Source organism: Schistosoma mansoni (assembly GCF_000237925.1).
Source record: "Schistosoma mansoni, WGS project CABG00000000 data, supercontig 0150, strain Puerto Rico, whole genome shotgun sequence".
NCBI lineage: Eukaryota > Metazoa > Platyhelminthes > Trematoda > Strigeidida > Schistosomatidae > Schistosoma > Schistosoma mansoni.
Window position 1 is genome coordinate 215610 of NW_017386047.1, and position 27259 is coordinate 242868.

At 39.5% G+C, this 27259-nt stretch overlaps 1 protein-coding gene across 1 annotated transcript; it reads left to right on the forward strand.

Annotated features, from left to right (window-relative positions):
• Nucleotides 1–13974: 13974 nt before the first annotated feature.
• Smp_150930 (hypothetical protein) lies at nucleotides 13975–26927 on the forward strand (the record flags this gene model as incomplete). The annotated part of the gene is made up of 7 exons (XM_018798764.1): nucleotides 13975–14229; nucleotides 16713–16937; nucleotides 17709–18083; nucleotides 21680–21717; nucleotides 21980–22447; nucleotides 24508–24787; nucleotides 26766–26927. The coding sequence occupies 7 exons, from the start codon at nucleotides 13975–13977 to the stop codon at nucleotides 26925–26927; spliced, it is 1803 nt and encodes a 600-aa protein (XP_018646654.1).
• Nucleotides 26928–27259: the final 332 nt, after the last annotated feature.

The following is a 27259-nucleotide window of genomic DNA, read 5'->3' on the forward strand; positions in this document are numbered from 1 at the left end:
ATGAGATTATAGGAACTTTAAATGTTTAACCTCTTACTTGCTATCATTGTTTTGTTGTTCCGTGCTCTTTGCTTTTATCTTACTTTCTTTAGTTGTAGATAATTATCAATAACTCGCTTTGGCACTAAAAATAACCTTACAGAACATCAGGCTATCCACTTAAGAAAAAGTGACAAGTTAACTGGTGTTGCAATGGCTTGCCATATATAAACTATTTATCAATTACCAAACAAGCAAACATAAAACTTTCTTATATTTCATGTTTGCTCTCTACATTAAATGTTGATTTTTGTAACAATCTGATCATGCCTGTAAACTGGTGTGAATTCTGTAAATATTATTTTCAGAATATATTATTATTATTAACTGTTGGTATCGCTGTTTTCTTGTTTGTTACACTCAAGTGTTTACTCAGAAAACCTTGTGGATAGCCTATTTCAGTCAACGTATCATGTATGAGCTCTAGCACCCTGTTATTTGTATCGACCGAGCATATCTTCCTAGATGTATTGGCTATATAATTAAAGGGGTACACAGATTAAGTAGTGTGTGTACTGGCTTGATGAAGACTTTTTCCCACACACACTTCTATTGGTAGAACCATTTGTCTTTCTGTTTAACAAAACGTCAAGGAAGTATAGTTCAATAACTTTGTTTTCTCTTGCCTTCCATTTCTAGTTAGTTGACCTTATATTTTTATATTTAAATGTTCTTCCCAACTATATGTGTGATCAGATCGTTCGGAATTTGTTACGTCAGTGATTCTTTTCATAAGTTATTATCATTGATCGAATGGCACTGTCCGTATAGTGAATTTATTGAAAAGCTCAACAAAATCAAGCTTATATTGTCCCAAGTGGATGTGACATGCTGTACTATACACTAAGATATTCTTTATACTTTTAATCGTTGGCTGGTTTCGTACATGTCCATAGGTTGTTCCAACTATTTGAACGAATTATATAAAACAATGCTGAGAAATCAAGACAATGACATGTCAACTGTTGATTTATCAAACAATCATCACACATAGAAACATACACACTCGAATTCACACTCTACACCTTCTTATCACAAATGCAACATTTGACATATCCACAAGTAAACTCAATCACATACAATGAAATGATGAAGACTCTCACAGAATAATAATGTGAAATATCAGTTCTATAAAGAGAATCAATGAAGAAAGAAGAAATGAAAACTGAGAGTTTGTTCTTCAGTTCGTAGAAAGTCTTGATTCAGCAATGTATAAACACTGAAATCATCTACCATTTAATTTCAAATGAGTCTAGCAATACTTGTCGAATAGAATTATCACGTTTTCAAGTCTCCAGTTATTCAATCCAAGGGTTTGAACCCTTGAAAATTGATTGATTTTGAATATCGTGATTGGGTGTACGCCATCCTAGTTTAGAGATTTCAATCACATTTCAAATCATCATTTGATACTGTAATTCTTCTATATCTCGCAACACAATTGAAATAGATTTCATCCTCAGGAAACATTCGTAGATGAATATTCAACTAGTCTGCCAGCTGTGTCTGTCTCAACAGCTTCAATTTCACATGTTCAGTTCACATTATTGAGATGATATTTTGATTGAGTTAGAGAATGTTCTGCCGACATGAAATAGGAAAAATTAACTCTTGCTTGTCGAATGATGTCCCTGTTAGAACTGGTGCAATATAAGGTAGTGACATAGAAACATTCCTCTTCCTAGTTTTAATCAATGATAGTGGTGAATGTCTTTGGGTATGTAACCTATTTCTTTGTGCATATAATCTTAAAAGCCTGTTTTCATTGTCTCTTCATGAGCTGAACGATATGCAAAATTGCATGAGTATGGAGCTTAACAAGGTAGCGCAGTAATTCTCTAAATGGCAGTTGAAGCTGAACACAGCTAAATGTTAATGGATATGTTTCGGCAATACATCACTCAACTTAGGTATAACCATAATTAGTGAGGTGTTATCCCCGTTACATGCAGTAGTAGTCTTAGGTACTCCTACGATTTGTCATTTACGGAAAAGGTAATGAAACAGACCTCCTGCTTTGATCGTTTTATAGGTTGCATAACTCGTAATCTTTATAATAATGAGTCACGTATTTCGATGTTCACAGTTTGTGTGTCGACAACTCATTGAAGAAGACAACTTTATTCCTAGTAGTGAGCTCACTAAGGATAAATCACAGTTGTAATCAATGAAACGACGATTTACACCTCGGATTCTTGTAACTCATTGTAACGTGAACTGTAATTCCTGATGTGTTAAACTTGGGCTTGACCCTCTATGTAAGAGGAGACCAAAACTAATCCCAGTCATTTTCTTCAAAATATTTAACAAACTAATATTTATATCCAGTCAAGTAATTCAGTATGCAAAAACTTCTAATTACGACATCAGGATCTTGTTGTCATAAGTTAAACAAACCCACTCTCAATCATCTCTCTATATGCATTACTTTGTCTGTAATTTTTCCGGACTCTCAAGCAATCAGCCATATTCCATCTGCAAGATAAAATCGCTCCCATCCTATGTTCGCTGTATTGATGCATACGGCTCCTGTGAAAATACATTAAATATTCTATTACCTGTAAGTGTATCATGGTCCACAAGTTATATTATAGGGAACTTAAATTTTAGGTCATTCTTATTAGAGTATCCACCAAGTAAAATCATCTACCTGATGTCACTTTACATCAACACAATACCCTCCAACCCTTACCTATTCTAACTTATTTCTAATATGAACAGTATTTCACTGAGTCACATGACACATGCACTATGGTAGACCACAGTGGTTGACGCTTTGTTGTTCCAACCTCTCTTGTTCTACTTTATTTTCTCTAATTATAGGTGAGCATAATAAATGAATGATCGTTCAGTCCTGTCCCGCTAACTAGAAATTTAAAAAACATGTATGAAGGATTGTCACCTCTATTAAGTAACTCATAGCATCCTCATATGGGCGGTCTTTCTCCACCAATCCCTAATATTTAGACTTCAGTAGGTCTCATCTCAACGTCATCATCTGAAAATTTAATGGAATAATGGTTTCTATACTGTCTGTGCCCATAATAAAGCCATGGATTGAACTAAGAATGTAAATAATCGCTCTCGATTATGAACATCGCCTTGGAAACGGTAGAAAAAAATAAATGTTCCATAGAAACAGCTGAATAATTGGTACCCGAACTACAAGGTTTAGCACTACTTGAAGCAAAATGAAAAGTAGTTTTGCATACTGACTGAATGTGTCCTATCTTACCACATTTAAAAAATTTAGCGTTACGAAATGCACATGAATTACGAAAATAAAATTTGCCACAAGATAAACATTTACCGACTTTTTTCTCACCTTTGCTGTTTGCTATGCAATTCCTTTCGGAATCGCCATTCATATTTTCAGGAGAATGGGAATCACTGTTAAACGAAGGCAAGTTTGATCGACCCTAAGTTCGTATTTCACATGTCAAGTGAGCAAATAATAGAAGTTTTTATTGAATGGATATCAAGTTCATTTATTGCTTCGTAGTTAATACATGCAGTTCCAGAATTTCAAAAGGAACGGTTCGGCATTCTTAAAAGCTCTTTTTCTAGACCCGGTATGTCAATCCCTGACTTTAGTTGATCCCCCAGGTGCGCATGAAATTGAACACCAAAATCGCATTTGGCAGCTTATCTTTGCAATTCAATGATAGATTCTCTAACCTTTTGGTTATTCTCACGAATCATCATGTGAATTTTGTTCTCACATGATATTCAGAATTGGTGCACTTTACATGATTTAATAGTAGTTTTTTAAGAGTTGCATAAGAAAGTGACATAAGATTTTCTGGATATACCAACGCTTTTAATAAACCATAATCTTCCTTTCCGATGAATTCTAGGAAATCAACCACAACTTTTTCACCGTTCACATATTTCATAGTTGTGACCCAGATTTCAAAACGTTTCAAATAATCTTCAAACGATTCAGTAGTTGAGTGAATGTCCAACTGTTTCATCACATGCTTCATCGTGACGACAATGAGTTGAGTAGCAGTACTTCAATAATTGTACAAAATAAGAATCATGGAGTCGCTCAATCCAAATAGACAGAACTAGATGAGCACAAACTAACGTAATGTATTTAGAATTTGAAGTCAAGCATTCATCAAGTACAGAAGAATCGTAAGTTCATACAAACACCACACAATGATAATGGAAAAAGCCACAGCAGAAGGTAATATGAGATAGCCATATGACACGACAAATATACTACTGGGGAAATATAAAGGCTAAGGAGACCTATCACATTGTTGAATGCACATAAGTTTGCAAGTCTCTCCCTGTTTTCATTTCTCTCTCACAGTCCATGTCGTCCCATTATATCTTCATATCTTGTGTTGTCCACTACAACTTTAGCATTTAGATCTCCCATCAAGATGGTGAGGTCCTTTCGTGAGCACTTCGCTACAATTGATTGCAGCCTTTCATAGAACTGATCTTTATCATCGTCGTTGCTATCATTGGTGGGTGCATAACATTGGATAACGATCATTGTGATCCCTTCCTTCTTTGTTCTGAATGATGCTTTGATTATCCTGGGTCTATGAGATTCCCATCCCACAAGTGCATTTCGTGCTTCTTTGGACAGCATTAGAGCAACTCCCTGAGTGTGTGGAGCATTTTGCCCTTCGTGACCGGAGTACAGCAGCATCTCTTTTGTACCTAGTCTTTGTTATCCAGTTTGTGTCCAATGGGTTTCGCTGATTCCAAGTACTGCCAAGTTGTATCTTCTCATTTCCATTGCTATTCGGCTGGTCTTCCCTGTCTCCCACATTGTCCGGACGTTCCATGTACCTATAAAGAGTGTTGCTCTGGTTGTTGGAAGGTGCATCGGTCTCGTTACTTCCGAAGGAACTCGGCTTTCATTATGAGATGTCATAATTATTCCTTCAACTTGGAGGGCAGAGTTTAAATGGTTTGAATTATTTATTCTGGTTAGCTTTTTTTGGCGAGTTAGCTTTTCTACGGGATGGGGTCGCTAATTCCATGCCCAACCCTCCTCCTTTACCCGGGCTTGGGACCGGCAGTAACTCCAGAAGAGCTACAGGCATTCAACAAATTGGTTATAGGCGACACAATATTCCCACACAAGCGTATACACAAAGCCACATGGATCTCACCGGACCACACCACAGAGAACCACATAGATCATATCTGTATCAACAAACAATTCCGAAGATCAATGGAAGATGTGAGAACCCGGAGAGGAGCTGACATAGCTTCAGATCACCACCTGGTTGTAGCCAAGATGAGACTGAAGCTAAAAAAACACTGGACAACTGGACAAACAGCACTACAAAGGTTCAATACAGCTTTCCTTCGAGATAGTGACAAGCTCCATGAATTCAAGATAACTCTCAACAACAGGTTCCAAACTCTACAGGATCTACTGAAAGAACAAGAAACTACTTTGGAGGACAACTGGAAAGGGATAAAAGAAGCACTAACTTCAACTTGTCAGGAGGTTCTTGGACCTAAAAAGCATCATCACAAGGAATGCATCTCTATGGGAACCCTGGACAAAATTCAAGAAAGGAAGAACAAGAAACTAGCAATTAACAACAGCCGAACACGAGCAGAGAAAGTCAAAGCACAAGCAGACTACGCAGAAGCAAACAGGGAAGTGAAGAACATCATTAAAGCCGACAAGCAGAAATACATGGGAGAACTAGCAACGGCGGCGGAAAAAGCTGCAAGAGAAGGCAATATGAAACAACTATATGATACAACGAAGAAATTGGCAGGGAGATATAGCAAACCAGAGAGACCAGTCAAAGACAAAGAAGGAAAAACAATCACTGAGATTCAAGAACAGAGGAAAAGATGGGCAGAATACTTCGAAGAACTACTGAATAGACCAGCCCCATTGAATTCACCGAACATCGAAGCAGCACACACTGACCTTCCTATAGATGTCACTCCACCAATGACCGAAGAAGTCAAGATGTCCATCAGATAAATCAAAAGTGGGAAGGCGGCAGGACCTGACAATATACCAGCAGAAGCACTAAAGTCAGACGTTGAAGTAACTGCAAACGTGCTACACTTTCTATTCAAGAAGATTTGGGAAGAGAAACAAGTGCCAACGGACTGGAAAGTGGGATATCTCATCAAGACACCAAAGAAAGGATATCTGAGCAAATGTGAGAACTACAGAGGCATCAGTTTGTTATCAGTACTAAAAAAGTTTTCAACAGAGTACTGCTGAATCGGATGAAAGACACAGTAGACGCCCAACTTCGAGATCAACAGGCTGGATTCCATAAGAATATGGCGTGCACAGACCAGATTGTGACGCTATGGATCATCTTAGAACAATCAGATGTGTGGAACTCATCACTATACGTCAACTTCATTGACTATGAGAAGGCGTTTGATAGTCTGGACGGGAGAACATTGTGGAAACTTCTTCGACACTATGGAGTTCCTGAAAAGATTGTCAACATTATCCAAAACTCATACAGCTGCGTTTCCAGTAAGGACCGGAGTCAGACAAGGATTTTTACTCTCCCCATTCCTCTTCCTTTTAGTGATCGACTGGATTATGAGGATTTCGATATCTGAGAGGAAGCGTGGAATACAATCGACAACTCAGAATCAGTTAGATGATTTTGACTTCGCAGATGACCCAGCCCTCCTCTCTCATACACACGAACAAATGCAGATGAAGACAGCAAATGTAGTAGCAGCCTCCGCATCGATAGGCCTCCACATTCACAAAGGAAAAAGCAAGATTCTCAAATGCAACACGGAGAACACCAACCCAATCACACTTGATGGCGAAACTCTGGAAGAGGTGGAAACATTCAAGTACCTGGGAAGCATCGTTGATAAACAAAAAGGATCGGATGCAGATGTAAAGGCGAGGATGGGCAAAGCACGGGCAGCATTTCTACAATTGAACAACATTTGGAGCTCAAAACAACTGTCAACTAATTTCAAAGTCAGAATCTTCAATACGAACGTCAAGACAGTCCTACTGTATGGAGCTGAAACGTGGAGAACTACTACGGCCATCATCCGGAAGGTACAAGTATTTATAAACAGTTGTCTACGCAAAATACTCAACATCCACTGGCCGGATACTATCAGCAACAGCGTTTTATGGGAAAGGACAAACCAGCTTCTAGCTGAAGTGAGAAGTAAGAGAAGGCGTTGGAAGTGGATCAGACATACATTAAGGAAATCACCAATGTGCATTACAAGGCAATCCCTAACTTGGAATCCTGAAGGGAAGCGGAAAAGAGGAAGGCCAAAGAACACATTACGCCGGGAAACAGAAGCAGATATGAAAAGGATGAATGTTAATTGGAAAGAACTGGAAAGGAAGGTTCTGGACAGAGTTGGATGGAGAATGCTGGTGAGCGCGCTATTTAAATGGACAGTGGTATTGTTTCACGTTGAGTTTAATTCACTGTTTTGATCGTAAATTACGTATCAAAACTACCGTTTACACTTTAATTGAATTTATTTCAGTTAACGTGACATTGTATTTGTGTGTTTTGATCCTGCTTTTGTGTATTTACTGCATCAAAGCATTCTTGGTCGACTGAGGCTTGTTTATTTGATAAGGTTGTGATTAATCTTACATATCTACCTTGCCTATCATTTTGCTTTATTCCAAGGTGGTCGGCTCTGTACACAAGTGTGGACAGCCATATTGCTTATTCCCCGTGGAAGAAGGGATGCAATGTGACGATTGTAAGAAGTGGTTTCATAAAATGTGCACCCGCTTAAGCCCTGCTGCCTATAAAAGGTGCTCGAAACCAAATTCTCATTGGGTCTGTATGTTTTGTTGCTCAAGTAAGACATTACTCATTCAGGAAGCCATCAGCCTTCTAGCGTTAGCTAAAAAGGTCGAAGTAGGCCGTGCCGGCAACATGGATACTGATAATGAAGATTGCATCAGTGTCGTAAATGCTGCCATGGCAGGTACCAGACACCCAATTTCGAAACATAAAGCAAAAATTTGTACTCCGATACAACCAATGAAAGCCATGCCATTAAGTACTGAGGGACCAGTCGCTTTAGCAGCGACTGAGGACCCGGCTAGAACCACTATCGTCCAGAATAGTTCCAATCTGGATGCTGAGAATAGTGGTAAATGGATTACGCGGAAACGCAAAAGAGACGGAAAAATACCCAAAGAAAGCGCGCGTATAGTCGGTAAGTCATCGTTGGACTCACGTCTTGAACATCAGGCAACTCCGCTCAAGTCCAAATGTAAGGAAATATTTAATACTGTTGTGGATGGAAATAGTCTAACTTCACCAAATGTTGTTGGGAGTAACTCGCTTGACCCACATGACACTGTTATAAAGAAAGCTAATAGCAAGAAGCCGGTAGCTAACCGGCAGGATCTGATATCACGGTCAAAGGCCGTGAACACGACTTTTAAGGAAGTTAAACAGGTGCCTTGTGTAATCATCTGGCAGAATCGAAAGACACCGATCCCGCTAAGAGACATGCCCACGACCTGCAGTTAGTCGGATCTCTCATCAGAAATATACTGCCAGAGGAGGTCCCAGGGGTACATATCTCGAAAGTCATCAGACTTGGTAAGTATGTTGAAGGCGAAACCCAACAGAGAAGGATCCTTAAATTAGTACTCGATAATTTTGAGGAACGGGACGTATTACTAAATAACGCACGCAAAACTCGTGACTCAAACATTCGTATTCGACCTGACTGGCCACTTGAGGATCGGATCAAGTGGAAGAATGCCCTAATAGAGTTAAAAACTCGGAGGCTAAACGGTAAGGCGAACCTTACGATTAAGGGTTTTCGGGTAGTCAGGTCTTGGAAGCCAATGCTTCCGAGACCTGTGTGGGTAGAACGCATGTCTCCAAAAACGCCCTAAATGTGTGTTATGCGAATGCTCGTAGTCTTCGGAATAAGATGTCTGAACTAAGTTTGATGGTAGACGACTTAAATCCGGATATAATTGTTATCAACGAAACTTGGCTCACTGTAGATATAGACTGTTCTCCAGTCATTTCAGGCTACATCTGTGTCAGAAGTGATAGAGTTAGAAGTCGCAAGGGAGGAGGCATAATATTATATATTAGGGACCACTTCTGCATTAACTCCATCATATCGGAGGCGCATGTAAGTGGTACGTGTGAGGTAGTATGTTGTACAATTAGGTCTAGAAACGGGTTAGTGACGATAGGAGGAATATATCGTAGTCCGTGTTGTCTCGCTGACGACTTTATCCTAAAACACGTCTGTTCTTGGAGTAAAGCAGAATGTTGTCTCATCGTTGGAGATTTCAATGCACCCCATATAAACTGGATAGAGCTCACAGCTCCAGGTGGGGGTTTCGATAGCGTCCTTCTGTCATCAATTATTCAATGTGCACTTGTACATTGTATCGTTAAGCCGACGCATATAGACTTGGAACATAATCCGTCATTGATAGACCTTGTCCTCACACACCACTGTGAAGATATCGTTGACATTCAACATCTTCCCCCACTGGTGAATAGTGACCATGTCGTACTTTCCTTTAAGTTCCGGATACATGGTATAGAATTTGCATCAGCTCCACCCCGTCCTAATATCTGGAGAGCTAATATTCCGGCAATAAGGGACTATGCTATCTCAATTGACTGGTCGGTCGATGCTGATGGATCGATTGATGATGCATGGAATAGGTTTGAGTCTGCGTTCGAATCCGTAACTCAGCCGTTTATCCCATGGTCAGCACTTAAGTTATCATATTGCCCTCCATGGATTAATAAGGAAACCCGGAAGCTGTTGAAGCGTAGGAAACACTTCTGGGACTTATTCTTGTCAACAGGTCAGGCATCATTTAAGTGCGAATATAAAAAAATCCGGAATATATGTAAGAAGACCATAGCTAAATCCCGCACGGCTTACGAACGACAGTTGGCATACGATAGCCGTACCCGTCCGAAGCGACTGTTTTCGTATGTTAAAAGGCGGACGAAACGTAGTGATGGTATCCCCTCATTACTGTTAAGCGAAAATTCAGCTTTATTGGCTGAATCTGACCTAGCGAAAGCGGAGTTATTTGCTAACTATTTCAGTGAAGTCTACTCTACGTGTATTGTTACAACTACTTGTCCCGTTGACAATGAGATACCAGCCATAGGACCTTTGCACGTGACAGAGGATATAGTTCTTCCTTTGATAACTAACCTAAAACCTTGTAAGATACCGGGCCCCGATGGGTTACACCCACGTTTGCTGTCGTCGCTTGCGGATATTATCTCAAGACCGCTCACGATGCTCTTCAACATGTCCCTTTCACAGGCTCAACTACCTAGAGACTGGAAAGACGCCATAGTTAGTCCTATATTTAAGGATGGTCAGAGACGGATAGTGTCTAACTACCGGCCTGTTTAAACATCTGGGCTACCTGTTCCTGTCATCTAGATATTTCAACAAGTTATCTAATTTCGTGCCTTTCTGAAAAGTTTAAGACCTTTCGCTGTAAAGGTTACAGAAGGCTTAATCAGAGATATCGTGGTTGCTGGCAATATGCAGCTACAATAATGTACATTATCCAGATGTTGATTGACTGGGCTGCTAACTTCTAACTGTCGACCAGGAAGGACGAAGAAGTAAGAAACCGAAACCTATTGAAGTACTTTGTGCTGAGAATTCTATATTGTACCAAAAATATAATATTGAATAAAGCTAATAATAATTAAAACAAAAATATGGCATGACCAGTATAGTAGTTAAGTTACTTGAAAAATTAATTCGGGTTAAGCTGCTGAGCCACATAGATTCGTACAATCTGTTAACTCCCGAGCAACATGGGTTTCGTAACAAGCATTCATGCTTGACTAACTTACTCATTGCGAGAGAGGATCGGACAGCTGCCCTAGACACCGGCCAGTCTGTCGACGTGATATTTATAGATTTTAGCAAAGCGTTTGATAAGGTTTCACACTTAGGTCTTATGCAAAAGCTCTCGAGCTTTGGTATAACAGGTGATATACAGGAATGGATATGAAGCTTCTTATGTGACAGCAGACAGAGAGTGAGAGTCAATGGAACTCTATCCGAATGGAAACCGGTCAAAAGTGGTGTACCCCAAGGCACCATCTTGGGCCCTTTACTTTTCCTTCTGTATACTAATGAACTACCTTTATTACTTAAGTCGTCGACGTTATTGTTTGCGGATGATGTTAAAATCTGGAGAACAATAAGAAATGAGACTGATCGTTTTTATCTACAAGCAGATTTAGACGAATTAGTTAGGTGGGCTCATGATTGGGGCCTGGAAGTTAATTCCAGGAAGAGCGTGTTCATACACATCGGGCACGATATTAGTTACCACTATACCATTAATGGTACATCTCTGCCACGCGTTCATGAGCATAAAGACTTAGGAGTAATTATAAGTCACGACTTATAATTAAGTCACGACTTAAAAACTACTACGCACTGCAATGCGGTTGCTTCCAAAGGCTATCGCGCGCTGTGGTCACTTCGCAGAGCATTTAAATGGTTTGACGAGGAGATGTTTCGAATTTTATATCCCACCTATGTAAGGCCACACTTAGAATACTGTATCCAAGCAGCTAGCCCTTGTCTGATAAAGGATACTAAATCGCTTGAGCGTGTCCAGCGTGTAGGGACAAAATTGGTAAAGAGTCTTTCTAAACTCCCTTACGATGAGCGTTTAAAACGTCTAAATCTTTTCCCCTTATCTTATTGTAGGACGCGAGGTGACCTTATACTGGCATTTGGTATCCTTAATTATGATCTGGGTGTTAATATGTCTTACCTTTTTGCTCCCTACAGCACTAATAATCTCCGGGGTCATAGCAAGAAGGTTCTGAAACCGCGATCTAATAAACTAAAGGTGGGGTCCCGTTTTTCACATCGAGTGGTCAATGACTGGAACGCTTTACCAGAACAAGTGGTATCAGCACCATCAGTGAACATTTTCAAAAAGAAGCTGGACCTTCACTGGAAGGAAATCTGTCGGGATTAACACAGGTTCATCAACCTACTATCCTTATTACTGAAGAATAAAGACTGAAGACTGAGCGGCCTATGCTCCTCGACGAGGGGTAACAGGTGTAAGTAAGTAAGTAAGGAGACCTATCCAGGGTAAGGGAGGCAAGACAACCACGAAGATTTAATAACAGATGAACAGAAGGGTAGAATACTTTCATGCTCTCTTGCATAAACGAGCTCCAATGAATCCATTGGTTATCGAAACAGCACACTCAAACCTTCCTACAGATGTCACTTCATCAACGATCTAAAAAATCAGGATGGTCATCATACAGATCAGGAGTGGTAAGGCAGCAGGACCTGACAATATTCCAGATGATGCACTGAAGTCAGACATTGAAGTAACTTCAAGTATGCTTTACGTCCTATACAGGAAGATTTGGGTGGGAGGTCAAACGCCGACAGACTGGAAAGAAGGATATGTCATCAAGAGAAAGAGGAGATTTGATCGTGTGAGAGAGTTACAGAGGCATCACACTACTGTCAGTACCACGAAAATTGTTCAAAATAGTTTTGCTGAACCGGATCAAAGACTCCTTAGACGCCTAACTACGAGATCGACAAGCTGGATTCCGTAAGGATCGGTCGCGCACGGATTGAATTGTGACACTACGGATCATCGTTGAACAATCAGTCACTAAACATCCACGGATAAGCAAACCAGGCGTAGCGGTGTTACATTAGAACTAGACTGGCAAATCAAAACAACTCTCAGTGAGAGCCAGAATCAGAACCTTCAATAGTAAATTTTAGGCTGTTCAAGTGTATGGTACGGAAACCTGGAGAACTACCGCAATTGTCATCCGAAATGTATGAACAGAATTCCAAGCAAGATACTTTAGTCTCATTTGGTAGGCTGCAAATCAGCCTCTAACTGAGGAGAAAATTAGATGAAGATATTCATTTAGGTAGAACACATTTTATAGAGACCACCGATCCTCATTACAGGAGAGTTGGTAAGTTATCAGCCAAAGGAAGTTATTTGAGATGACGCCACTTTGGAAGTCACGCTTTACTTACGAGTCAAAAAGACAGATACTAGATATCGACATATCGTATTTAGAAATTCGAGATGGAGACACAAGATTCACATACTGAAGAAAACCCGGATTGATTACTCTGGACTTATTATTCCTGTGTAAGTGGATGTCTTGCGATATTATTGAACTCATATCCCTAAGGCAACAAATGTATTAGAATTTTGATTTTAGTTTCATGTGTGTTACCCACATAAAGAGTTATAATTGTGTAAATTGGCAACCCGTTTGTGCGTTATTAGGCGCCGCACTCGAATTAAAAACAAAATATATTCGGACGTACTTACAGTGTTCCATTTCGCGGCATTCCTGGTATACTTATGGCCTTTAGAATACCCGTTGGTATACTCCAACCTGACGCACAAACTAATCTTTAAATACACTTGAAGAATTTAAACTATTTGACATTTTACAATGTACAAGAGCCTCCTACAATTATTTTGTATGTATTTGGGCTGTGTTCTTAATCATAGTGGTCCTCATAACTATATTTCACGGTATAAACAGTCTGTTGATTTGTATGAAGCTAGCTTATACAACCGTTGTTTATTAAGTACGTAAGCAATCTTCATGTCGAGAGTGCATGCCATTAAAAAAAAAACAATTAAGGGACAGCTTCATACAAATTTCAAAATGTCACTTAAAGTATCCTAATTTCGAACATAAAACTAGATTGCAACTCATCCATTATTGCAGTTTCTCAACTTTCATCAGCCTGTGGAACATATCAGGTTTGTCGAAGCTCAGTGCAAAACATTTCCTGCGTCCAGATATTTCAGAACTATGCTTTAAATCAAAACAAAGAGTAAACGAACTGACTGACTGACAAGTTCGTTATAAAAAAGTCATTTACTGTCTGTTGGGTTTTCATGGCGGGGTTATGAGCATTGCGGTGCAGCGGTATACATTCTTGTCAGCACGTAGTTGTTCTGGTTTTAGTTCTATCGCACTGTCAACTTATCGAAAGGCATGGTTCACAAAATGTAATTCAAAACACCCTAATCTCATCAAAACTGTATCCAATGAATTAATACTCAAGCAGGATTTTGTTACGGAGAATCAGGAGTCAAGTTTGATAAACGAACTTGATTCTGTACTTTGCAAACGAAAGTACCAAACAAAGCACTGGGATTATGTGAGTTATTCAACTATTTGCCTCTCCACTGTTCAGGATAGTGCCTTATCTTCTATAGGTGACAAAGTCTTAGGACGCTGTAGACCGCAATATCATATCGAGCGTTTCATAAACTCTAAAAATAAGTGAACAGTACTTCAACAGAAGCTTAAAATGAAAATGAACATATTAGAATTAACTCACTTTTGTTATTTTTGGCCATTTTGAATAAATGACCATAATGATGGTTTCGTAAATCTTCACTTTAGTCTTCAAGTCTTACTCATACTTGAAATAATTAAAGCTGTCAGGAGGCTTTTGGCATAGCGTTACTTCTTTTATTTCGCTTGTTCCTTACACTAGTTGGTTTGGTTCTACTTTTTTTTATCTATCTAGCTTGCCATCTTTCTATTGGTATTACTATGTTCGATCCATAGTTTTCCATTTCAGTTTCTAGATGTGGATACGTTTACTGAACTGTAGCTTGTTTACATCTGAGGCTAAGTGTGCTCACAACAATTGCGTATGTTTTTAATCATTAGAATTCGGCAAAGGGCAAGATTCATTATAATTTTTTTTCAAATGTTTCTCATATTTGGGTTTTCATTACCTTCAATCCTATTAACCATCGTACACTTCTTGCTGTTTGTTTACTTCTTCATGATCTGAGATAACTCGTATCAATGTACAGTATTGCAAAGCCCCGACGACACTGAATGATTGGTGTATCCATAATGCTCGGCATTTTGTACATGTAATAATTCACCCTTCTTAACCTACTGATAAAGTCCAGTCTTAAACACGAAATTTAGTCAGTCAGTCAGTTACAACGTAGAACTTCGTACGTACGTACGTACGTACATCAGTTCGAGTTGCCATACCACATTACCACAGAGATGGAGTTGTCGATTCAAATCCCATAGTGGTAAAAGTAGTAAGAGTATAAGTATTATGTGAAAAGGGTTTGAAGATGTTATTGAAGGAGTATAATACGGTGAAATAAATTCGGAAAGAGAAAAAGGATAGGGACATGAAGAATTCAAAAGATTAGAATTTGGTAGAACACAAAGAGTGGATGCACTTTCGCCATTGCAAACGATTTTGAGCCATGTCATTCAACGTCTTTAATCATCGATTGTTATCATCTCGCGGATACCAACCAGGTAATCTACACGTACCAACATGGCTCAGTCCAATTGTCAGTGACTTTATGGGTTTGTGCCACGTTTTGGTCTGACCGCCCCCAGCTTTCTTCCAACCTGCCCCTACACCATAAAGCATTGCACGTCGGGGCAGTCGGTGGTTGGGCATACGTAACACATGCCCCAGCCATCTCAACTGATGAAGTTTCACTACTTCATCGATCGATTTGCCATCCTTACCTAGTACCCGTTTCCTAACATCTGCATTACTTACCCGGTGGTCCCAGGATATACGAGCAATGCGTCGAAGACAACTATGATCGAACACTAGTAGCCTACGAATATCCTCTACTCTTATCGACCATGTTTTACTGCCATAAAGTAGGACGGAACGGACTGCTGCACAGTAAACCCGTCCTTTGGTTGCTAGACGGATATCTCGCCTACGTCATAAATGGCGCAAGTTGGCGAAAGCCAGGCAATACTCTAGCTAAACAGATAGTCATCCTGAAATTCGTCTTGAGAGTTAGTTTGAGGTTTAGTATCTTCCTTCAGGTTTAATGTGACAATAGTGAAATACCACTCTGGTTTACTTTCAAGTTCAACTATTCTATCTCAGGTTGGCAATCCGTCTCGCTTACTTCGTTTTAACTATTTGTACGTTGTGATTGCTGTATAGTAGCATTAGGTGGTTCAGTGGTTTACCAGTTAACTCGTATTTATTCGAACACTAACATTAGTTGAAGGAGGCACCTAATAGATATGCGACCAATCTTTTTATTTGTGTGGGAGCTGGGATACTGCCAGGGTTCCCAAACCAAAGCAGGTAGTTTTCTCAGGTGGACACATCCCGAGCCTCTGACCTAAAGGCCTAATCTACAAGGTAGTGCAGCAACGTAAGAAGACGAAGTCCCATAGTAGCTGGTAATCAACAATTGGTTTATAGGTCATTTGTTCCCTCAGGGTTTTCCAACTCCCCTAGATTGATCCTCCTCATCGACCAACCTGTTTAAGGCATTGCAAATTAGCTTCCGTCCTGTTAATTTCGTAAACAGCACTCCGGACGTGAGAAGGCATCAAGTGGTACTTCCCTGACAGTGGCTATATATATGTGGCCATGTGACAGCATTTCGAGGGCAAAAGTGGAATCTCTCCACCCTCAGCTGCATCAAGACATTCGGGGGCACTACCTATAGACGCTATTTATTACTTGGCTTGACCTAGGATATCGTTATCATTGAAACCGCACTTAAGCTGTCAGTCTATTTCAAAATGATCGACTTTCTACGATTTTTCTATCTACTCCTGCACAGGTTTTGTGTATTCTCTGAAATGGTGTTTTCTCCTTATATTTCCTCTTAGGCTATTAAAAATTTCCGTGAATTGGAACGTAAAAGTTGGCATACAACCACCAATCAGCTTGTTGTCGATCGATTGAAAGCAACTACTGTAGGCAGTGGTTTAACAGCGACAACAATGGCCATGGAAGCAGATGCTGCAAGAATTGATCAATCAGTACTTCCATTAATTCACGTTTTGGATTTAGCTGAAAATGGTGAGATAATGGCACATGTGGACAGCGTAAAAGTATGTTATGATGCCATTTTTATCCATATGTTTTGCTTCAGCTTTCTCATACAATATTTCAAAATAATGTGCCGTCAGATTGTATTGCACTAATGTATCACATAGGTTTCTGACAATCTCTATCCCCTCACTGGATAGTCGTGGAAATCTCAATAGTATATGCCTATTCGACGTTGTGGGCTGAGTTACGTTTAGTGATGACCCTGTTGGGCTAAATTAAACGAAGAAATCATTATTTTGTGTGATTCTCCCAGACAGGTCAGTCTGAGAGCCGTAAGAACAAAAGTAGCAACATGAGGTCGGACCACGAAGTCATACTAATGGCTGTACTGGAGTGTGACATAGTTTAGGTGCTTCCGTAAGAAAACCAGTATATGTGAATGTATGTTGCTTCATGAAGTCGGAAGGAGTTGAAGAAAGTCAACCCTAAGGGAACCACATGTCACGTTGCCTCGCGGACTTCAAAATCACGAGGCTAACAGAAAAGTACTCGCAAAACGCCATGTGATCGTCACGAAACAGTTATCTGTTGGCCCTGTGGTCATGCTTTTAAATCGTTAAGACTGCAACTTGTTCGTTTTCTTTGTTAGATGTCCAAAAGGAAATCATACACAGTGTGGGCGATCAGTAAGTGGAAAGCGTCATCATTTCTGTAAAGCCATTCAAGGTCACCATATTGACTGTCTCATGCATGTTAGGTTTATAGTTTTTTTCTTCTTTGTATTAATTGGACTTCGTAAAACTCAAAAATTTCATATTATTTGTTTTCAGTTCTGTGGGGAGTCAATTGCTGTGCTAAGTTTATTATCTGATTCAATTTTACGTTTAGCTGTTGCTCCACAAAGTGAAGTAGTGGGCGTTCCTCAAGATCAATATGAATATTTAAATTCACTAGACTTACCACCGATTGGTTCATGGATAGATGTATTTATACCTAGACGATCTGTTTATATTATTCGTGGCGCACTACGCTATTTATTAACACATGCTATTTTGTCTAATGATCAAGTCAATGAAATACGAAATGAACATTCGATTGATTTGTATAATTTACATCGTGGACGACGTGTATCAGTGATTTGTCGTACACATTCAATCAATAATCTTATTCCTTATTATACTAATGTTGAAGAGTCATCGACTGGCGTAAAAACTTAATTTTGTGCGATCAAAAAAGTTTACTGTACATATATACTTAGTTGTACTGTAATTGTTGTTTTAAACAATATAATTATTCTTACTAATTATATATTTTACTTTTAGATAATAGTTTTTGTGTTTGAATTCTTGTCTTATGTACATCAAAATGTGTTATAGCAAGTTCCTTTTTAAAATGAATTTGAAGGCAATTCATATCACAGAATGACTTCAGCCCCCAAATACCCTGGTACGGCCGAGAGTGGGGAGAGTCCGCTCTCCTCGAAATGCTCTCACATGGCCACGCGTATATAGCCTCTGCCAGGGAAGTCCTTCTCACTGCCTTCTCGCACCACTGGTGTTGTTTACGAAATTGAGAGGACGAAAAGCAAATGTCCGGCGCTTTAACCGGGTCGATGGACATGGATAAGTCCACCTAGGGGAGTTGGAAAAACCTGACTACAAACCAATGGTGCACATGGACTCCAGTATCCTGAAGGAACAAATGGCGTATGAACCAATTGTAGGTCACCGGCTACCATGGGACTGCATCTCCTTATGATGCTTCACTGCCTTGTGGATCAGACGTTTAGGTCAAAGGCTCGGGGTGTGGCCCCCTAAGAAAACCACCTGCTTCGGTCTGGGCACTTAGGTAGTATCACAACCCTCACACAAATCAAATGAAATTTGCACGGCGCATATTTATCTGGTGCTTCCTTGTACCAATATTTGTGTTAGAATAAATAAATATGTAAAATCATTGTTAGGGCTTAATAAAACGACTGTTTCGTTTGAATGTAAGGAACTCAGAGATATGCATCCACAACCCTCTAAAAAAGAGTGAAATTTAGCACTTTCAGAACGTTCAGGGAATGTGGTGCATCTTGTTGGCATTGAATAATTCACATTCTCAACTTCAGTCACTTATTAAATTGTGTGACTGTTGTCTAGTGATAAGCAGTGAGTTTCTAGCGAGGCGCATAAATTTTGGATTTGGTCACTGATGGGATCATATTAGCCCATGTTGCTAGTTAGTTATTTATCAGGACGAAGCAACTGGATTGTTTCTTAATTTTTGACAGTTGTGGTATCAGTCCATGAAGTCATTGGTTTTCGTTCCCAACCATTCGGGATACCCAGACTATGAGGTTTGGGTCTACGTGGTAATCACGATCAGCAGTTGAAAAACATTCGATGGCATGATTCGTGATCAGTCACAAAGGCGTAGATGCATTCACAAGTTATTCTTCTCCTAGATCTTCAGTCCGAATATTTATTTAATATGTCTTTTTGAACCATATCTCCAATGTTTATTCTTTGTGATTATGATTGCTGCTATATTATTTCGATTCCTTTGACATCGATTTTCTAAAATTCATCTCGTCTTAATTTGGTGTAGTAAGTTAGGCGAGCACATATACCAGGATTTACGTTGACCATGACTAATTGATCAACTTAAATCTGCTTGTAATCTTCAAATTTTCCAGGTCTTTGCAAAGACTCCATGTTTATAGGAAAGGAATTTTAGTTATCTCTCTGTTCATTCCAGATACATGAATTTATTAAGTGAAAACAGATATGAATGTGATTCCTATCCAAAGGGAAGCACCGGATACATATGCACCGCACAAATCTCATTTGATTTGTGTGAGGGTTGTGATACTACCCAAGTGCCCAGACCGAAGCAGGTGGTTTTCTTAGGGGGCCACACCCCGAGCCTTTGACCTAAACGTCTGATCCACAAGGCAGTGAAGCATCATAAGGAGATGCAGTCCCATGGTAGCCGGTGACCTACAATTGGTTCATACGCCATTTGTTCCTTCAGGATACTGGAGTCCATGTGCACCATTGGTTTGTAGTCAGGTTTTTCCAACTCCCCTAGGTGGACTTATCCATGTCCATCGACCCGGTTAAAGCGCCGGACATTTGCTTTTCGTCCTCTCAATTTCGTAAACAACACCAGTGGTGCGAGAAGGCAGTGAGAAGGACTTCCCTGGCAGAAGCTATATACGCGTGGCCATGTGAGAGCAATTCGAGGAGAGCGGACTCTCCCCACTTTCGACCATACCAGGGCATTTGGAGGGCTATCCAAAAGATATTAAATCAAGTCTGGGTGGTTTTTAATACTATTAAGTATGATGTAACTTGGGAGTCCTACTTTTGAATTTTTCGATTGTGTACCTTTACTCTACAACGTACTTTTCTTTGCATTAAAAAGGAAACGTAATTAAGAATCCTGGCATTAGCATCCTAGTCCTTTAGCAGAAATGAATTAAGCCTCATCGGTTTCCATTCTTAATCGTCTAACGAATTCAGTGAGATTTCAGGAAAATATCTAGTTCTTTCATTCACTTTATTGAGATAAGTTCTTGTGGCAATCATTACTGTTTCAAGTGTTTATGTTTCGAATGATTTGTTTAAGAGCAATAAGTTTAAAAGCTGGATATCAATGTCTGGGGGGTCGGTGAATATACACTATCAATTGTACTAGAGTATGATGACGGTATCTGAATCGACATTGCTTTCTAAAGGTGAAAAGAAAAAGTTATAAAAGATCAGTCCTGAAAGCAGTACACATCATGTTGCTCCGCGAATTTCCATCACCAGTGGTAAGTACAGGGCTAGCAGGGAACAGTACTCAAAAAGGAAATGTTTGACTGACCTGAAGCAATTATCTCATTGTCTTTGCATGTCGGCAAGATCAGTCCAGTTTCTTGAGGTGTCTGAGGAGAAAGTATCCTTTAATAGTGTCGGTATTCGGAAAGTGACCCCTAATAGTACTGTGGATTACTTTGTCAGTCAGTCAGTCAGCTACAACGTAGGACCAGGCACATTTATGCATCGGTCCAAGTTGCCATACCTCGTTAGCACAACAAGATGAAGACCGGGTTCATAGAAGTAATTAATGTAGTGGTGGTAGTAGTATATAAATTATAGGTTGTATATAAGGATATAGTACAGGAAGGAAGAGAGATATGAAGCAATTTTAGTCTCAAGGTTTAAAGGAAGATAAAGAGTGTATACACCTACGCCATTGTGATCGATTCTGAGCCATGTCACCTAGAGTCTCCAACCATTGGTTACGATAGTCACTTTGAGTGGTCAACGATGTGTCTGTCTTTGCATGTTTCCTACAACTACATTGGAAAAAAAACCACAGATTTTTGAATATATAACTACTGGTTTTAAATAAAAGTGAGCACAGTTTCGTGATGGCCTGCTCAAATGTTTGAACCGTCAATGTTTCAACTATGCAAATATTATTTTGTAGTCGAAGCCCTCAATATACGATGAATCGGAGTTTGGCAATTGAATACAGGTGACAGCCATTGACTGTTATGAACATAAAATATGTTCTGACTAATCACAGTCAAAATTTTCGTCTGTGAGATATTCACTGTAACATTCCACAGTTGGTGCTGAAACTTCCTTTCTCTGTACCACGATTTATAATCAATAAACGTGATTGTATCATTATGTCAATCAGTCAGTTAGTCAAACCGAAGTATGTCATGTCAACAACAGTTACTACAGTAGTAAATGAAACTTATTTTAATAAATTACAGGTTTATGTAATTGGCTTGTGATTATGTCATTTGTATTAGGGCTTTAGTGAGCTTTGGTCCAGTTCACGCACACTAATGTAAGTGGAGCACGGGATTCGTTCCTACAACCTCTGATTTAGTCACAATTCTTTATTCGCTTCATCCAGTTTACATTCCTAAAGTTTATTTCTAATTGATTCATTATTCCAAAATAGTGAATACCTATATTTCCTCAATGGAAAACGGAAGAAATACCAATCTTCGAAGTCTTGTTCGACCAGTTTCACCATTATCCAGATGGCAAAAACCACCACTCCCCATTGATACTGCTGATGATGATGACGATGGTGATGAAATAAGAAGAAGAGGTGGTTTTGATCATAAACGTTTAGATCGTCGAAGTAGAAGTCGTTCTCCAGTGTTGTTTTCTTCTGTGCATCTTGCTTCAAGTGGACCTACTAGTGGTGTAGAGATACAACCAAGCGAAGAAACTAGACGTATTATTGTGCGTCGTCCTTTACAAGATCCGAAAGATGATGTGGAAGATTATACAGAAAAACAGTCAAAATCAAAACCTAATGATTACTCACGATCGAATAATGATGATAATAAACGACGTTTAAGAGATGAACGATCAAAGAAACTGATGCCACGACCTATTCCATTCAAAAATCGTCCTGTACCAATCACCGTTCCAAGTGGAATTGACCGGGAGAATACTTGTCCTATGCTGCTTCGTTTATTTTATTCCACAAATGCACGCCATTATTCATTGTCAGATTATAATAAACGTCGTACACCGGAAAATGAGATACAATTCAATACTTGGTAAGTTGTTTGGTTTAAATTAATTCCATTTTATACTCAGTGTGTATGTACATTTTATTTAATAATCGTACACGAACTAGTCATGGAAAACGTTTTCCTTGAACAATCTATGATGAAACAATTATCTTCCTCTAAACTAACTTTTCTGTTTCTAGTAGTCCACTAGCCTTCCTTCTATATCCATTTTCACTGTTCAGAACAACATCCCTAGAAGTACTCATAAGTCAGGCATCTCAGATGCATCGCCATCGTTTCATGCTGCGCCGCCCCTTTGTTGCTATCAGCACCACCACCTCCCATTCTTGAGACAGTAGATGATCCCTGAAGGTGGGGTACACCATGTCTCGTAAGTTGAGAGGAAGTGTGATCTAGTTCTGTGACCAAATCACCTTTGGTTTCTTTAGAATTAGGATTTATGTGATGTAATTTCTGTCGTTTATTTTACAGACCAAAGAAATTGCATTTTACATCGGATAGTAGTTTAATGAACGAAGTCTTGGTTAGGGTGAACCAAATAATCGTATCTTGCACTCACACACTGCATTTTTTAAAAATACAGAAGTAATGCATTAAATGCACTATTTGCACATCTTTAAGTTGTCTCTTCAAACTTGTTCTTTCATTCCTGTTGTTATTTCGATTGCTTTCTGTTTTATATTCCTTCCTCTTCATTTTCCTCTTCTCTCCGTAAGAATCCTACTTTCAGCTCCTGATCCTAGACAGATTGTCTTGACACCACTATTATTTCTCCTGAATGCCTTGGTACAGCTGAGGGTGGGGAGATTTCACCCTCATCCTCGAAATGCTGTCACATGGCCACACATATGTAGCCACTGTCAGGGAAATCCCACTGTTATATCTAGAGCTTAGATTCTTGTTATGCCGCGTACTACTAGGCTACTTGAACGATCGAACCCTCAACGTCGCAAGAGAGAATGCAGGATAGTAGTAAGTAGGAATGTTATTCTCAAACATTGTCAAATAAAGTACGAGAATCTCATGTATTCATGGTTTTTGACTGAAAGTAAATCATCGTTTCGGACAGCCAATAGGCACTTATCCAAACAATAGGGAAGCTACATGTTGACATTCTAGAAAGTGACAACTGACACTTCGTGTGTGGAGCGTTGTCACTTGGTTGTATTTGCTGTGACTGTTAACTGGTTAAAATCATACTTAAGCTGTAGTTTTACTATCGTTCATTGGATGTCGTCATGATGTTTTTCTGACCACTTTTAGCAACAATGCAAGCATGCTTGCAATGCGATTCTCTCCCTCAAAATGCAAAACGTTGGTTCGGGATCGTGTCAGCACTTGAATTACTGATAGAGAATGAAATAGTTGAGCTTATCTACCGCTTCATTTATATTGGGAGTCACATCAATCATGATGGTCTGTTGTCTAACGAATTCTCATCAAGGTTTTAGTAGAACTAATTGACTTTTGGCCACTTGCGTCACTCGTGACGTAAGCGAGATATTCGTCTGCAAATCAGACAACGAGTTTACTGCGCAGCAGCGCTCTTTGTGGTGTGAAATACGACCATTCGATCACAGGTATCTTTGAAACATCGCTCATGTATTTTAAAACTACGGAGAAAGCGTTACCCGGGCTAGAAATAGGATACAAGTTAAGGATGGCAAATTGATTTATGAGGTAGTAGATCTTTGTCAGCTAAGGTGATTCGGACACGTACTACGTATGCCCAGTCACCGCCTACCTCGACTAACGATGCAGAAGTAGGCTGGAAGAAAAAAAGGGGCCGCCAGATCAAAACATGATATCAGTCCATGAAGTCATAGACGATTCAACTGAGCAATGTTAATAGGTGTAGGCTGCATAGTTTTTATTTCTATGTGATCATCATAACAGTTTGTAAGAGACTTTAAATGACATAGGTAATGAAGTATGGTGAATTTAACCGATGTACACACGTACTAGGTTCTACGTTGTATTTGGCTGAATTGATGGCGTTCATCAACGACATTATATATATATATATATATATATATATATATATATATATAAATGATATACCTTTCTTTTATTTGTTTTTTTAGGATTGACGCAACGCTTGCAGAATTAGCTGATGAAGTACGTAATGTTGTGCCCATAGCTAGACGTCGTGGTACACGTATGCATTTTGCAATAGTCTATCCGGATAGTCGTGGAACTTATGGACGTCGTCAATTAGGTGTTGTTATCACTGGTTACGGATCAAACTCTATTGAATTGGATAACAATTCCACTGATACAGCAACAAATCGTAATAATAATATTCAGAGACCATTTAATTTGATTGACGATTCATCAGTAACTTTGTTATCTAAGAAATTTCAGGTAATTAGATTATTCCGTTGTTTTTGTAAGGCTTACATTAGTTAGTTTGTGTCTTAATGACTTTTGTGGTTATAAGGGTCATTTGATTTTTGTAACTGCCATGATCTCAGATTCTAACCTCTCTTTGGTTTAGGCAGTCGAATAATTCCGCCTCTCCCTTCATACATTTTGGCTTAAACGTGATATGATTTCCCTTCGATATGGCTACTTAATACGATTAATAATTTATTAAGTCGCTCCAGTTGTTTTGTCCTCCAAGTATACTGAAACTGATAATCATAAAACTAACTTTTTGTTTCAATCAGCATACGAATACGCCCGATCGATTTTCTATGGATATTTTATGACTCAAAACTCACAATAATGTACATTAATTGCCCCCGAATACCCTGGTACGACTGAGAGTGGGGAGAGTCCTCTATCCCTCTCGAAATGCTCTCACATGGCCACGCGAATATATAGCCTCTGCCAGCGAAGTACTACTCACCGCCTTCTTGTGGCAGGGGTGTTCTCCACGAAATTGAGAGAATGAAAAGCGAATGTCCGGCGCCTTAACCGGGTTGGTTGACACGGAAAGTCCACCTAGGGGAGTCGGGAAACCCTGATTACAAACCAATGGTGCACATGGGCTCCAGTATCCTGAGTGAACAAAAAGGCGTATGAACCAATCGTTGGTGACCGGCTACCATGGGAATGCATCTCTTCACGATGCCCCACTGCCTTGTGGATCAGATCTTTAGGTCAAAGGCTCCGGTTGTAGCCCCTTAAGAAAACCATCTGCTTCAGTCTAGGCACCTGGACAGTATCACAGCCCTCACACAAATTAAATGAGATTTATGTGGCGCATATATATCTATATATCATTATTTTTATTTATTTAAACGCATATATATTGGTACAAAAGGGCACCAGGTACATATGCGCCACACTATTTGTGTGTGTGGGCTGTGATACTGCCCGGGTGCCCAAACCGAAGCAGGTGGTTTTCTTAGGGGGCCACACCCCGAGCCTTTGACCAAAAGGTCTGATCTATAAGGCAGTGGAGCATCGTGAAGAGATGCAGTCCCATGGTAGCCGTTGACCAATGACAGGTTCGTCCGCCATTCGTTCCATCAGGATACTGGAGCCCATGTGCACCATTGGTTTGGAATCAGGGTTTTCCAACTCCCCTAGGTGGACCCTCCGTGTCCACCAACCCGGTTAAGGCGCCGGACATTCGCTTTTCGTCCACTCACTTTCGTAAACAACACCAGTGGTGCGAGAAGGCAGTGAGTAGGACTTCCCTGGTAGAGGCTATATATTCGCTGGCCATGTGAGAGCATTTCGAGAGGGAGAATAGACTCTCCCCACTCTCGGCCGTACCAGGGCATTTGGGGGCAGTTTATTCTAAAGGATAAAATCAATGACTTCAGATTAAAAAACTCCTTTTATTTCATGGGAAATCCATGATTGAAAAGTAACACGAACCAGCCTATTGTCATCTGTTTGAATCCTGATTCGCTAGAATGATTTCGTCAGTAATTGAACTCATGTTGATTATCCGTCTATGCTGAATCTATAAACATTTACTTGATGATCGAGAATCTAACAATTCATTGGTTATTTGCTTACAAATTACTGATTTATATAGTCAGTCCCCTATCTATATTAATAAATAACTTCTCAGACGTTTAAGGCTGGATAACATGAATTTCAACCCTACAGGGAGTTTCAATACCTACTAAAACTACAGATATATTCCGTTGAAAAGTTTCAAATTATGTGAGTCTTTAATCCAGGCTTTTCTGTTGACTACATCCAACCTCCTGAAAATGGACCTTAAGTTGTCTCAAACATAAACATGAATGCAGGTATCTCCAACTGACGAGTCCCCAAGTAGGATTCTACTGCTAGCCACGTTCTGTCTATTTTATATAGTATACTATTATTCATATTTTGTTTAAAGTAGTAATACTCTTCAGTTGTTTTTTTTCTCCAGATCGGTGATTATGTGGATTGTGCAATTGTTGAATATACTCCAGGTTCTTTAGGTGGTTGGTCATCTGGACGACGTCCACTTGGTCCACCACCACCATCAACAACAACAACAACTGGATCTGATCCACGTGGTTTTACACTTGAAGAAGCTCGAATGATATAGTTAATTTTGAACATAAAATATCGTTTGTAAAATGTCTACTTTTATCTGTTTGTTCATTTTTTTTTCTTGTAAATAAAACATTTCTTAATTGTCTTACATTTGTTTTAGTATTTGTTCTGAGTTTATGCGTTCTGTTTACAGTTAGCGCTGTTCAAAGTTATTCGTTACAATTGATTAATCACTGGTTAGTAACTAAAGTCATGTTCATCTAGTCGCCTAATGCAAGTGGTCGAATTCGATGGAATGAGTGGCAATGTAACTACTCATGTAAAGGATCCAACATCATATGCACCTTGTTTTAATGTTAGATGGTTGGAGATAGTGTTTTGTGA